The sequence below is a fragment of the Sparus aurata genome, chromosome 9, assembly GCF_900880675.1.
Source record: "Sparus aurata chromosome 9, fSpaAur1.1, whole genome shotgun sequence".
Classification (NCBI taxonomy): Eukaryota; Metazoa; Chordata; class Actinopteri; order Spariformes; family Sparidae; genus Sparus; species Sparus aurata.
This window is the reverse complement of record NC_044195.1, coordinates 18,149,129-18,164,379: the sequence shown is the minus strand read 5'-3', so window position 1 is coordinate 18,164,379 and position 15,251 is coordinate 18,149,129. Positions and strand designations below refer to the sequence as shown.

The 15,251-nt window shown below is 40.7% G+C and overlaps 1 protein-coding gene across 6 annotated transcripts in view; it reads left to right on the top strand.

The window, feature by feature from the left end:
- osbpl6 (oxysterol binding protein-like 6) overlaps positions 1-15,251 on the top strand; it is a 52,294-nt gene that overhangs the window by 32,731 nt on the left and 4,312 nt on the right. Inside the window, exons 7-22 of one of the 6 annotated variants that reach the window (XM_030428303.1) lie at positions 350-494; positions 669-772; positions 1,162-1,254; positions 2,406-2,574; positions 3,533-3,663; positions 5,378-5,485; positions 5,880-6,011; positions 6,860-6,947; positions 9,858-10,111; positions 10,521-10,658; positions 11,053-11,116; positions 11,311-11,389; positions 13,201-13,345; positions 13,449-13,593; positions 13,788-13,914; positions 14,022-14,144. In XM_030428303.1, coding sequence (XP_030284163.1) covers positions 350-494; positions 669-772; positions 1,162-1,254; positions 2,406-2,574; positions 3,533-3,663; positions 5,378-5,485; positions 5,880-6,011; positions 6,860-6,947; positions 9,858-10,111; positions 10,521-10,658; positions 11,053-11,116; positions 11,311-11,389; positions 13,201-13,345; positions 13,449-13,593; positions 13,788-13,914; positions 14,022-14,144 — 2,045 coding nt within the window. Of the gene's footprint in view, positions 1-349; positions 495-668; positions 773-1,161; positions 1,255-2,363; positions 2,575-3,532; positions 3,664-5,377; positions 5,486-5,879; positions 6,012-6,859; positions 6,948-9,857; positions 10,112-10,520; positions 10,659-11,052; positions 11,117-11,310; positions 11,390-13,200; positions 13,346-13,448; positions 13,594-13,787; positions 13,915-14,021; positions 14,145-15,251 lie in introns of all 6 variants that reach the window. The other 5 variants (XM_030428302.1, XM_030428306.1, XM_030428304.1 and 2 more) reach the window with 5 other exon arrangements.

Genomic DNA, 15,251 nt, shown 5'->3' with positions numbered 1-15,251 from the left:
TATCTGAATAAATACATTTAAAAAAACAAAAATGGAAAATTAAATGGAAAGTAAATAAAGAGTTGAATTAATATAAAGGTAAATAAACACAGAGGCAAATTAAAGCAGAAATGTCAATTTATGTCACATCTTATAGATGATTTGAAGCCTACATTTATCTCTAATTATTTTTGGTGCATTTAATGGCAAAGTAACTTATTTTATTATTTCCAGTTTTGGCAGTTTCAGTCCTCTGTTCATTTAGAATATCTCTTCTTTCACAATGTCAGTGCCGCTTTAAGAACTATACTATGACCAAAACACGTTGCACACAGTAAAGTAAACTAAACAGACAATTCTGACCCTACAGCAGGCGAAGCCAAGCAGCTTGCCGTGGCAGCCTGTGGCCCCCAACAACAGCAGCAACAGCAGCCTGCCAGCCTCCTACAGTAACGGCCAGAGCAAGGTGGCTGCATGGCTGCAGGAATCAGAGGAGATGGACAAGTGCGCAGAGGGTGAGTGCTATTTTATTTTCTCATGCAGGAACCAAATCGGATTTCTGAAAGAAGTAGATTCAATCATGCCTTACGATACGTTCTCTGAACCTTCAGTGGAGGATTGATGACCCATTTCATGACACCTAACAGTGAATGTGTTTGCTTGTGTGTGGGTGTGAATTTTATTTTCAGAGCTTGCACGATGCCAGTCCAACCTGACCGAGCTGAGCCGGTTATTGCAGAGTCTGGAAATTCTGCAAAGGACACAGTCAGCGCCCAACTTCACAGAAATGCAGGTAAAGAAGTTACTCACACACACACACACACACACACACACACACACACTCAGGTAGTGATGGAGGTCTGTCAGTGTGAGAAAGGAAAAGTCTTTTACAACCACAGCAGTCACCTTACTGCCTGTCAGAGGAGCTCACAGAACACCTGCCAGCCTCTCTAACTGATCACTATTTATTTACTTAAATTATTATTATAATTCTTTTATGATTCCTTTTTTATGTGAAAAATCTCATTTGTCTCAATATTTTATTTGCAACTCATTTGTGGTAATGTTGTCTTCCGTTGCCATTTCACTGCAACCAATGTGCTTGTTTTAATGTTTTTTTTGTGTGATTTGTTTGTCCTAATAACCACATTTTGCATATTTTGATCCATGCATGACACAAAGACCAATTGTGTTGAGTTGTCAAAGAAAGAAAAGCGCTTGAACAGAAGATGGAGAACTAAAAGTGTCGGCAAAGATGCAAAATTCCAGCTTCAGGTATCTGTTTTTTGATTTGCTCTCCCATATTGAGACACACAGTTTTAACATTTACAGACTTGCATTCACTGTTAAACACACTCAGATATGATTCATTCAGCTCACAATGTAAAACAAAAAAACAAGTTAATGCAATGAATGTATCATATATTTACATGGTGGCCATTTTCCTCTGACATCCTCAACATCTCCGCTGAGCATGACATCAGAGGAAAATGGCCACTGTGTGAATAACAAAAAAAGGAAAATGGTATTTATTTAGCATATGTTTTTGATTCAGTTATGACACAAGAGATGAGTATATGGTAAGGAAATCGAATAAAACAACAAGTATTATATTACATTTATTGGATTTAAATAGACACAGTATATTCTCCATATAAAGTACAGTAATTATTCAGTGTAAGATAAGTTCAAAGTGTTGGTTAGTGGTCAGAGAGTCTTAGATATAACTGAGAAGGCTTGTTTGATTCCTGTCTAAGTATGTAAGTCTAGCACACATCTACAGTTGAGACAAAATTGTATTCATTTTCTCTGTCTTCTTTTTGTTCTGTAGTCAGTCTGCACGGCAACTTGCACTCATTAGTGTGGTGTGTCAGCCTGAGTAATGTTTTTTCCATCTTTGCTCATTTTCACTGATTTTGCCTAATTTATTTCAGCTGTCCTACCTGAAACGGCTAAATGTGATTTCAATCTCTGCTGCTTTGTCTTTTTAACCAACCAACTGTGCTAAAAGGGACATTTTAGGCAAGATGTTGTTCTCTCATGAATAGATTTGTCCATCACAGAATCTAAAGGCTCCTCAGTAGTGGCTGAACAGCTGTTCATCCCAAAAGGCAAAGCAATGCAGCAAGTTCAGACGCTATTTATTTACCAGTTCTTGATATGTAATTAACTTGAATCTTCACAGGTTATATCCCAAGAAGATGCAGTTATTGTGTTATTATTTAGGGAAGTAATGAGAAAAGACTGTTATTGCTCCTCAGTGTTACACGTCAGATTTTAAATTGTAAATTCAGAGACAACAATATGCCTTATCATATCGAGGTTCTCTCCTCTCATGGCTGGTTGTGGCTGTCAGACACACAACACATCTTTTGTCCTCTCAGCTGATTGACAGTGGTCCTCTGTGGTCGTCGTCTCTCTCGAAGGTCCCCCTGTCTACCAGCATGTCCCCCATCCGCCTCCATTCATCCAACCCCAACCTGTGTGCCGAGCTGGTAGACTTTCAGCCCCCCGTCTCGCGGCTGACAGACAGCGGAGAGTGTGCCAGTGACTACATTAAACTTCAGGAGGAATTCTGCACCATCGCCCAGAAAGGTAGGCAGGCGGGCAGGCAGAACACATGACTGCATCATCAGGGGTTATTAGGCGAGATTTGTCCCAGTGTTTAGTAAAATCTTAATGGATTATTCTGTTTTTTTCACAGTAGTTTTACCTTTTGTTTCCATTGGTTATGATACGATTAACCTCTAAAAGTAATTGCAAGATTACCGAGATAAGGTGACATCATTAAAAAGAAGTCAGACGGGTCAAGAAACACATTCACACAGGTTTTAAATAAAGTTCAAGGTTAGCCAAATTTATTTAGAAGATTGAATAAAAATGAGCAGTAAAATGTAATTAAACAAACTGCTGTTAACTTCTGTCAAAGTTTAAAACAGACTTGTTCTGGTTGAACTTTGACCTGCCATACTTGTCATAATTGCATGTAAAAAGTTTTTCTGTGAAGTGAGGGCTTATTAGACATATAATGGATCAGCTCATTATCAGTTTTAACTTAAAAAGCCTTAGACAGTCTAGCAAAACCACCGGTCTGACCTGTTGTGCTGCCTTGTTGGACTTCTTAAAGCGATGGCGGCATCTTCCCAGATATCAATATGAACTTAGTAAGTGTAAAGTTATTACAGCTGATAACAACATTCACCAAAGCTGAAGTTGGTATACATGTTAACTGGGTTTTCCTCTTAAACTACAGTTCTGTTAATTGCTTATGCACATTTTCTGACACACTGGCACAGCTATTGGTGAATTAAGTAGAAAATAAATGGACAGTCTCGGCTTTGTACAGTTTGCTGAACAAAACCAACAAATCGAGGACAACATCTTGGATTTTGAACGTTCTTCACTATTCTATCCTACATCAGGAGTTTTCAAGTGGGAGACTGTGGGTCACGACAGGCAACCTCAATGTGTCACTGGGTTGATTGAAAAAATTTGACTGTACATTCAGTGTGAATGCTACTGATGTCCTTGTGTCCTGTCTGTCTCTGTGCAGTCCACTCTTTGCTGAAGTCTGCCTTCAACACCGTGGCCATAGAGAAAGAAAAGATTAAACAGATTCTGTCCGACCAGGAGCAGTCGGACCAATCAGCCCAGATCAACTCTCTCAGGAAGTCTCTGTCACAGGTAATGAGCCGTCTTCAACCATTACCCATGATGCCTTCTTCTTTCGACCATTAGTTAGGGTTAGTTAATCTCAGCCGTTTGTCATATTTGGCTACTTCACATTCGTAATGCTCAGTGTGTGGCTGTTTTAACGTGTAATTACCAGGAGTGATCGGGGACATTGCTGGGGAAATTACTGTAGCAAATCGAGCCATGTGTCTTCAGACTCGGATCGGTTTTGTAGTCGTCATGTTAGAAGATGTGCTCACGTTGACGGGCTGTCACATGAAACACACAAGCTACAGCTCATTCCAAGCGGTCACGGTAATTGCTATTGAAAAAGATAGTGTGTGGAGATGAGAGCACAGGCGAGTGAGTAGTGAAAGTTCAATCATCTTCTCCCATATTAATTGGTGAGAGAGGGAAATGCATTGTGCAGTTCATTAACTCGGCTCCTTGGGGCTGTCTCTCTACTCCAGTCATTTAATTGGACTGTTCCTCTGCTAACAGTTGACATCATTTTGGTGAAATGTTTCTGCTGCTTTATCTCCACTTTGTTCCTAATTGGATGCCCGTGTGACAATGTTGTCGTAGGCCTGAGGTCAGGCTTTTACAGCAAAGCTCTGTGGGAAGTTGATAGTCAGGAATCATGGTTGTTAAAGCAACAGATGCTGATTCCAGCTCTGTAAATCTCTGTGGGGAATCACTTTCCTTTTGTATTTTATTCCCCATGCACATTTTTACTTAGGTAACTGGAAGATTTTTCATAAAAGTGGACTGCTTGCATGTATGAGGGGTTGTTCATAATAATGAAGTGAGTGTTTTTACTTCTTCCAGCGTGTTGTTTTGGTTTGGTTTGGTTTGGTGAGCAGCAGGCAGCTGTTTCCAGGTAAATAGCTCAAATGAATCCACTGCTAGCTCCAAACATCAGACAGTTTTAATCTCTATTTTTTGAGACTCTGGTGCTGTTACTAATTTCCTGCTTATTTCCCTCTGTACTGCTGTGTTACCTGCGAATTTCTCCCAAGGGGGATCATTAAAGGAACAGTGAAGCTTTTAGCAATTTAAGAGCCAGATATTTCCTTCAAGAATTGACAAAAACAGCACTTACAGGAGACTGAATATCGGACCTAAAAGAGAAGTTCACTGAAAAATGAAAAAATTCAGTCATTATCTGCTCACACTCGTGCGGATGGTCGGTTGAAGTTTTGTAGTCCACAAAACATTTCTAGAGCTTCACAGCAAAACAGCATTGCAGCATTCTCCTAAACAACTGAAGTCAATGGGGACTTGTTTTAAACATTATAAAGACAACCAAAAAAGCATGAAGAGACTCCATACAGCTCGTCTGGCATAAACCAAGTCTCCAGAGCCTAAATTGATTTAAAAATATGTTGTTGTTGTTTTTACACCTTTATGTAAGGCAGAAATCTCCACTGTGCACAAGCTCGACCACACGTCAAAGATGTAAATATGTCTGCAATCTTCCTGTCCACAAAATGACAACAACAAGAACAACAAGCGACGTCACTGTGCATGGGGTTTAGAGTCGATGTCCATGCTACTCACAGTAAAAATGCCCCGGTCAGTTCTGTCATAGCGGATTCTCTCCAAGCGGCCACACAGAAATGGAGCAAACACCTAACCAGTAAATGAAGCAGTCAACAGTTGATCCTGTTTAGTTATGAACATACAATTTCATGTAAAAAAAAAATACCACATTTTTATCATTTAGGCGCTGTCCCAAAATGCAGAACTTCGCACCCGACTCAACCGCATCCACTCTGAATCAGTCCTGACTGAACAAGTTGTCAGTGTGAACATCATCTCCACGCCTGACGAGGTAGGTCAATGAGGTCAGCCCGTCACTGACAAAGCTAATTTCTGACTCTTACATTGATAAAACAGGAAAGGTTTCCAAGGCTGGCCTGGCACTTGTAGTGGTTGCCTCCTTGCGTTTGTCAATTGCATTATTGATTCCTGTCCTTATATATATTGATGGTGTTTCCAGTGCGCGCTGGCAGGTAAGCTTAAAGGATCATTATTCTATGCAGAACCTGACATCAAGGTTAATGGAAAAAATGACTAATTAGAAGCGGATGGGAGCTTGCCCTCCGGCAAGGATACACATGCTGCAAAAATGGACTGTGTTGTCTTCTGATGGTGTTTGTGTTTGTTCAGGCTGTTTTGCTTCTTCGGCCTGTCATCATTGCATCATCTTGTGTGTTTGCCTGCAGGCCGGGGAACAGATGGGGATCCCTCTGACTCAGCAGGCATCTAATGAGAGCCGACTCTCCATGTCGGAGTCCGTCTCAGAGTTCTTTGACGCCCAGGAAGTGCTTCTGTCAGCCAGCTCGTCTGAGAATGAGGTATAACAGTGGACAGAAGAGAAGCAGCTTTGACAAAGGATGGGGAGGGGGTTAAACTAGCCCTGCTGCTGGGAAACCAGATAAAATGTCACTGTCATGTCTGCGTGTGGAGCTGGAGTTAGTCTGCAATTATTGAGGGCAGCATGAAAAGCAGAGATAGTGTGTTTAACCTAAACTGAGTCAGGCACACGGGAGGACTTTTTTCCCCCAAATCCCCCGAGGATTAATCTCTCGGTTGTGTCTCAGAATCATAACACTCCTCTTCTGTCGGCTCCTCTTGATTTGTAGCTTCTAGCTTTGTTATAAAAGCAGTCTGTATCCATTTTAACTCCAGTGAACACCCTGCTCCAAATATATGTGGTCTCTGAAGAGCCATTAAGCATTGAAGCACCCCAGGCACACATTGAGCCGCGTTGAAGGATTACTCGCCGAGGAAATTCATCAACCCCCATCCTCCAGCTCCTTCGGCAGGCCCATTCAGACCTATGTTGGACAAATCGCCACCAGCAGCAGGATGATGTTATAGAGGCCGTTACAGCAGGTTGCTACAATATGCTTCTCTTTGGCACCATCAATGGCCCCATTGTGTTTGCTATATATAAAGTATGAAAATGCTGCAGTGTCTCGTCTTGTGATTACTGCAGTGGGACAGTTAGCCGACGACTGCTGCAGTTTGTTAGCCACTGGCGAACTGCAGTAACTGTGTGTGTGTGTGTGTGTGTGTGTGTGTGTGTGTGTGTGTGTGTGTGTGTGTGTGTGTGTGTGTGTGAGTGAGGCTGCTCTGGTCAGAGTTTGTGTTGTATTACGCTGCACTGACTCACTCCGCTCTGTACCTGTTCCTCTCGCAGGGCTCAGACGATGAGTCATATGTCAGCGATGTGAGCGATAACATTTCAGAGGACAACGCCAGCGTGACTGATAACGTCTCCAGACAAAGTAGGTCCAATCCTGCACCATCACGAGCTGGAGTCAGGAATCTGTAGTTCCCTTTTCGGAAAAATTTAATAAAAAAGGGGATCCCACTCAGTGGATCAACTGTGCTTCCTATAAGATGTGCACACACACAGACACACTGGCGCACATTGGTTCTGGGATGCTCATTAATCAGTTAGGCTGAGGCAGTTGACTTTGCAGGGTTGCTTCGTGCCAAGGGCTTCTCCAAGACTTTATGAAAGCTGTCTGAAGGGACGGACTGGACTTCCCTCCTCCATCTTTGTCAGATACAACACGGCGACATACAGAAGTATATACAAAGATGAAAACACTCCTATAGTCTGAGAGTTTGGAATTAATATTATTTTAAGGTAACTGAAATACATACTAGGGATGTGCACGATGAGTGAGGCGATAAAATCTTGCTATTCTGGCTAGTTGGCATCAGGAATACTAGATGGTTAAAGTTGCAAGATGTAGGAATTATCAACATAAGAAGGTGAAGAATTAACAGTTCTGATGTTCTGTTGAAGGCAAAAAAAAAGATCTGTAATTGCTGCAGAGATATTTATTTAAGTTAGCATGCTAACCAGCTAGCCCCTAGCCAGTTCACACCTCAACAGGTGATAGTCTTATAGTAATCAACACTGACACACCTCTACTGTGTCAAGCTCCGTGTCCAGGCAGAGTCAGCTGATGCGCTAGCTGCACGGTTAACTGAGCTAACTAGCTAACAGCAGCTAGAGTTGGCAGCAGTTAGCGATTACTCTGGTGATACGCTGTCCTCTATTTATTTGTATGAATTCAGCAGGTGTCCAATTGTTATATATTGCACCTTTAAAATGTATAATTACAATCTAACACGTTGTGATTACATTGGTAAAATTTTCCAATTTCCAATATTAACATACTTTATAATAAACAGTATTTCATTCAGGAACACTCTCGTCATTTGCTTAAATCATTTATTGCGACAAATGATATACAGTTAGGCTTGGCGCTGAAGGCTCCGCTCAAGGAGCTCCCCGCATTTGACAAGCAGCATGCTAGGTCAATCTGGGGAGCGCAATGCATACCCCCCCGCAGGAGTAGAGTCATAGCAACTAGATAAATTGAGCCGTTTTAGGCTCAGATTAAGCAGGTGGAGGCTGGGGTGGTGGAGGCAAGCTTGCCGGCAGCAGAAATGTGCATGCAGCAGTGTTGAAGGAGAGATCAGTGAATGACGGCTTGAGTTTAAATGGACCGCCTAATTTGGAAGAGTGACTGTGGTTGGTCGGAGACTGGAGCTGATTTGATCAGCTGGCTGTCAGCTGACTACAGCTGGGGCTTATGACTTCCGTGTCCTGCATGAATTTGCGCTGAGCTTCATAAAATAATTCTCTATGCTATTCAGCTCACCCAATTAAAAGCTGTTGTAATAATCAGACTAATTTCCTAAAGATATTTTGTCACTGCTAAATGAGATAATTGATAGTGTTCCTAACTGACAGCGCCACACATTTCATCAGCATTTGAAATATTATTTGTTTACTGAAGAATTTAAATGGCCCTTCTTATACACACAATATTTTTGGGGAAAATGCTGAACTTTATTGAACTTGATTAAATTGAGCTTGAAATTTGACTGTTTTCTCAGATTTTTCTTACTTTGAAACCAGTAGACTAAGTCTTAGGTGTGGTCCAGCACCTGTGGTCCAGCTGGATGTGGACTGTTGGTATAAAGCCTGCCATTGCAAACAAGCTATAGCATTTTTTTCAACTGTCACAGATAGTGAAACAGACCTTTCTCCAGCGCTGACATAGTGATGTGGAGATCTGACTAGTCTAAATTTAAATTTCAGATTAAACATCAAGTCTTTTGCAGCAACTTTACAGATGGCAGGAAAAGTAATTGTAAGCAACGATTTGAAAATGTGTGCTTCACATACACATCATTCACATCATTTCAGTGTATTTGATGTTGTAAACCCTAAACCCTGCAGCAATACAGTATCCCAGTTCACTGACACTGGTATTTTCAAGCCAACATCAGCGCACATTATGCAAACTGACCAATAATTACCCAAAGAAGAAATGCTAAAGTGATCCAGGCCAGGTTTCTAATAAAAACCATGAACATGACCACATCTCACCTGTTTTAGCCTCCTTAGACTGACTGTCGTAATATTTTGGGATATTTTTAAAAATGTTATTGATAGCTTTCATCCTATCAGAGCCTGCATGAGGTTTTTTATCTGCTCCACAGACACCAGGCTAATAACCAGAGGGGACAGAGTTTCAGGGGGGATTGAAGGACAAGTCTGAACCAAAGAACAGAGCTCTTATCCTGATTTGACTTAAATTCACTTGACTTGCCCCTTTTATCTGATATTATTTGTATTTCCTTTATGGTTTTTCTAGTCTATGTTTATCATTTAAGGCTGCAAGTAAGATTTTTTTTTACACATTAAAGATGTTCAGAATAGTTGTGGATTCATTTTCTTGTCAATCAACTAATCACTTAATCTTCTCATTGTTGCAGCTTCCATATCATTTCACCAAAGTTTCCACATTTGATTCGATTTTATGATTTTTTGATTTTAATATGTTGCCATGTGTGAAGCAGCTTGGAACCTTGACTTTTAAAGTGCTTTATGAATTAAGATGATTATTATTGTGTTGATATAAAACAATTCACAAAGAGCCTCTCAAAATACATATTACTTTACATTAAAAATAGAACATGTGAAAAAACATAAAAATAGATTAAAAGCAATAAAAACTAAAGAGTAATAAAACATGAAGTGACGTAAATGAAATCACTTAATGTTGTGTATTGTGATCAGCCAGATTACACTGTTAAGAACAAGGAGAGCAGCGACTGTCACAGATAGCTTGGTATGGATGGTTGATGAGGTATCATTCTATTCCCAGTGGCCAACGGAGACTTTGCTGGCTGTGCCTTCCGTAACGGGCGGCGCACCTGCCTGCCGGCGCCGTGTCCTGACACCAGCAACATCAACCTCTGGAACATCCTGAGAAACAACATTGGCAAGGACCTGTCCAAAGTGTCCATGCCGGTGGAGCTCAACGAGCCCCTCAACACCCTGCAGCGCATGTGTGAAGAGCTGGAGTACAGCGAGCTGCTGGACAAGGCCGCTGAGACCGAGGATCCCTTTGAACGCATGGTAAAGAAGCCGTCACTCTGTCTCATCACGTGCTCATCAGGTTACATGTAAAGACATACCGACCCTTTGTTGCTGTTCATAAAGCAATTTTTTTTTCATATGCTGGATGTTGAATCCTGCTGGTTTTGAATCCCTGCTGTATGTCTGTGTTTGTCACACCTGTGTTTGTTTATATAGGAGATGACATTGCCTACGTTAATAGCCTCACTCAGTTTTGTCTGCAAGGCAGTGGTATGCTCCAGTGCAGCCGTCGACCTTGGATCCTCCTATTTTTATCTGTCTTCTGTCCTTGTGATAGCGCCTGCTGCATGCTAATGCTCTGGTTATTTGTGACAATGCCTGCTAATATGAACCGGCTAATCCGCTCCGTTGTGTTTGTGTCGGCTGTGTTTGTTTGACTCTCTGACAGGTTCTCGTCGCTGCTTTTGCCGTCTCAGGCTACTCATCCACTTACTACAGAGCAGGAAGTAAGCCATTCAACCCGCTACTCGGAGAGACTTATGAATGTATTCGGGAAGACAAGGGCTTCTGTTTTTTCTCGGAGCAGGTAAACTCTGTCTGACTTACACACAGCAAAGCAATGTCTGAATCTATCAGTAACTGTGTTTAGCTGTGGCATCAGACAACTTGATAATGTAGTTGTTTATGTTATGGTTACTGGTTTTTTAAAGACAAAAAATAACATTTCAGAGGTGCTGGAACTTGAAAATCATCTTAATTTAAGCATGAAAATTGTTTAAATGATAAAGATATATACATTTTCTGTCAATCAACTAATCAGATAATCGAGTCATTGTTTGAACTCTACAATAAAGTCACTGGCTGCATGTCTTTAAGTCCATCGTGTGTCCTCTGTCTAAAGACTGAGAGAGACACGGTGATGATGTAGAATCTCATCAACAGCAGCTGTCACACTGTTTCCGTTTGATCTCGTCTCACAGGTGAGCCACCACCCTCCCGTCTCCGCCTGCCACTGTGAGTCTAAGAACTTCACCTTCTGGCAAGGTGAGTAACATCCCTAATTAGTGAGGGCTTCACCTCATGAGCAGAGGAGGCTGCCAGTCTCGTTCAGCATCTTTAATATACAGCAGAATTTTTTATTGTGATTTATTTCTTACATTCTGAGACAGAATGAAAATATTTGATTGGTCTGTAGGTTGTTTCTCATTTCTGATGTTTTTCACTGATTTGCTCTTCAGATGTGAGATGGAAAAACAAGTTCTGGGGAAAGTCGATGGAGATTTTACCAATCGGGACTGTGAATCTCACGATTCCCAGGTAACTTTGATGATTAAACCTAATGCCACATATTTCATCACTTACAGTCAGATCATTAAATCATCTGAGCTGGCAGGTGGTATGGCTGATTTTCAGGAGCCCACAGTGATGGAATATAACTGATGCTGCAATCCATTGTACTCTGAACTAAAAAAAAAAAACAACCTCCGACACAGAAAACTGCAATCGAATGATCATCCAGACCAAAATTCTGACAGAAACACACCTGACAGCACATCGTGAACCATTATCTTTTACCTTTTTATCACCTTTTATGTAGCCTCGTGTTTATGTTGTGAAACATGCAGTAACTTTGTAGTTGACATTTTAATTTCAATTCAGTTGAGTTGTGCTTTATAGAGCTCTTTGCAGGCACATAGTACACACCTTCTCAGCCCATTTCTTTTTCAGTGCCCTCAGCTGCTGTAGCCTCTTTTGAAGTTCACGGACTTTCCGTACAAACATGTTTTCCATGTCCATGTTTTCCTAAGCAAATGCACTGGGACATATGACCATTGGAGGTCAGGAGTACCAGCTGAGCAACATCCACGTCCGACTTGCAATGGATTGCAGCATAAAAACATTTACTCACGGACTGTACAGCACTGAAGTATCATTTTGATGTATTTGTGCTTTACTTGAGATCATTTTTTTTGCTGCTTAATATATTACTATTCCACTACATTTCAAAGGGAAATATTTTATTTTTTGACTCCACTGCATTCACTTGTTAACTTAAGTTACTGTTTACTTTGCAGATATATCATTATGCAAAAGATATGATCAGTTTATGTAAAAACAAAATAGTGTAGTTGTAAACAAAACATAACAAAAGACACATTAATGCTGCCAATAATATACTGTATATGATAAACATACTGTAACACTCTGAATTGTGACATACTGCATAAATACCTTTTCTTTAAGTATATTTTGATGCTTCGATCTGAATGCTTAGATATAGATACACTGTAAAATACTCACTTAAAAAAATTGAGGAAACAAAACAATTAATAATTTTAAGTTGTTAAGAACTTTTTAGCTCATGGAACTTTTATAGTAAACTTGGTAATTCTGAGGTATTGGTTTCCTGATATCAAATATTTACTTAAAATGTCACTTAACTTTCAAACTTCGTCAGTTTTTGATTTAATGCTTTTTAATAAACAAATAACATATAAAAAATGTATTATGTCTTTATGCCCTATATAAAGACATCAAGGCCTCGCCTGCTCAGTCAATGAAAATAATATTTATCTGTATAGTACTTTTCAAAACGTAGTTGCAAAGTGCTTCACAGTATTAATAACAACAGAATCCAACATATGACAATAACTAGAAGCATTTTTATAAAAGAAAGAATACTCAAAGAGTAAATGATAACAGATGATAAAACAACAAAGGAAAGAGATTTTTAAGATGATGATGTGACGAGTTGCAAATGTGTAACCCGTACATGCGCTCATGTGGGCCAGTTGAATCTATAAGGAGTTCCAGCCCTCCATTAACAACCCCGATAGAGAGATTTGGGGAGGAGTGCAGTGCTATTTTTATCACACAAAATCATTCAGACTGTAGTGCTGAAATTCTGGGGCTGTTGAATAAGCTGCAGGATCAAACTAGATCAAGATTCTTTTTTTTTCCCTGTTGAAAATACACTGAATGTATTATGTAACAAATAAACAGATTAAGACATCACAGATGACAGAAAAGGAATATCGCTGCACATGCATCACACGTCTTTATCATCTGGACTAATTACGTTCTGGCTGCACATCACGCTGATCGGCAGTTTTGTTGTGTTTTTGTAGGTTTGGCGATCACTATGAATGGAACAAAGTTACCACCTGTGTACACAACATCCTCAGTGGACGACGGTGGATCGAACACTACGGGGAGATCACCATCAGAAACACAAAGAGCAGCGCCTGCCTCTGCAAACTTACCTTTGTCAAGGTAAACACCTTCTGAAATCCATGTGAAGAAGATTCACCTATTCACTATGATTGCTTATTATTTGTTGTTGAGGGAGACTAAGGTTGTGTTATTTATCTTTCAGGGAAACTACTGGAGCTCTAATGTGAATGAGGTTCAAGGATTTGTGATGGATCAAGAAGGGAAAGTGATCCACAGGCTGTTTGGAAAATGGCACGAGGGTCTTTATTGCGGTGTCCCACCTTCTGCCAAATGTGTCTGGAGGCCAGGTGAGCGCTGGGCCACAGCTGGACTTCACACAAGAGTTAAAATAGCTGTTACTAGTCACTTAATGTCCAGATTTTCAAGGGACTTTGCAGATGATTGTCAGTGTAAATAGACAATATATTTGGAAACGTAACAATATTCATGAATTTATTTGAGATTTGAGGTTTTTGTTTGTGTTGTTTCCTCTCCTCATCAGGCTCCATGCCTACAGACTACGAGCTGTACTACGGCTTCACCAGGTTTGCCATAGAACTGAATGAACTCTGCCCTGAGTTGAAAGATGTTCTGCCGCGTACAGATGCCCGATTCAGGCCCGATCAAAGGTGTGGCATCAAATCAGCAGCTGCGTTCCCACAAATAAGATGTTTGTGCTTTTGCTCTGCTTTGCATGATCATCTGATTTACTGAAAGTAATGTTTGGGTCACACAGGTATCTGGAGGAGGGGAACTTGGAGATGGCCTCCTCAGAGAAGCAGCGTATCGAGGACCTGCAGAGAACCAGGAGGAAGTGGAGAGAGGAGAACGACGCCAAACAGGAGCCGTGCTTCTTTAAGTAAGCACAGAGACCTTAAACCCAGACAGAAATATGTGAAGGGATGATGTGAGGGACTCTTTCCAACATTTCACATGGAGCTGACAGCTCGTCCTGGGACATTCTAGTGTCAGGAATGTCTTCAGAAATAACAAACTTAATTCAAAGACTTTTTTCCAGATTATGTCCTGATTATGGGAAGCTATCTAAGAGCATCCAACTCTTTTTATTGTTTGACTCTGATGAAGACATTCATGGCGTTGAAAACATTAGATGTCTATTAAAGTTTGTTACCTAAGGGCTCCAGTATACTTATTATGGAATATCTTTCTAATTCTATGTACACACATTCTAGAAGTGCCCTCATTCATTCATTTCCCAGCACTTTGTCAGTAAGGGTACAGTCAGCATTCGTTCCCAGGTCACTCTGCAGCAGTAACAGGTATTAATCAACTCCAGCTCCAGTCAGCAGTGACGGAAACACGACACCTGGGTGAACTCACATCACATAACATGTGATGTTATGATGTGTGCGGGAGTCTGAACATAACTTTCCCACCTATTCCTGTTTAAGCAGTGCTCCCACTTAGAAGAGAGACTGAAATAGAAGATAGTAAAAAAAATGGCTACTGTAACATTGTCGCTGGCCTCAGTGCTGCTTTGTACTGCTCCCTGTCGTCTGGCTCGTCTGTGATGTCGAGGGGGAAATACCCAAAAAAAAACAACCAATTTTGTAGTATAGTACAGTGTCACTGTGTTTCAATGATGCAGTGAGAATCCTGTTCCTCAGGCCTTAAATCATTATAACACATTTCATTACAACTTCCTGTAAATGCAAAGTGGCCCACATGTTAGCCAGTGTTGACCTCATATTATAAGGACACAGTGAAACAGTTGAAGAAACAATCACATGAAATGAAAAAAATCAAATCTAGGGCAATTAGCTATCCATCCAAAGAGAGAGAGATGAAAATGATCACACTCAGATAATTAGAGAAAATTAAATGACGTATTACTGTGTAAACATAAAGGAAATCATGGCTGTGAGCCTCAACTATGATCTCCACTCTCAACTTGTCAATGCTCATTCAGTTTTTGTAAATTCCTCGTTAATACACCTGACACGAG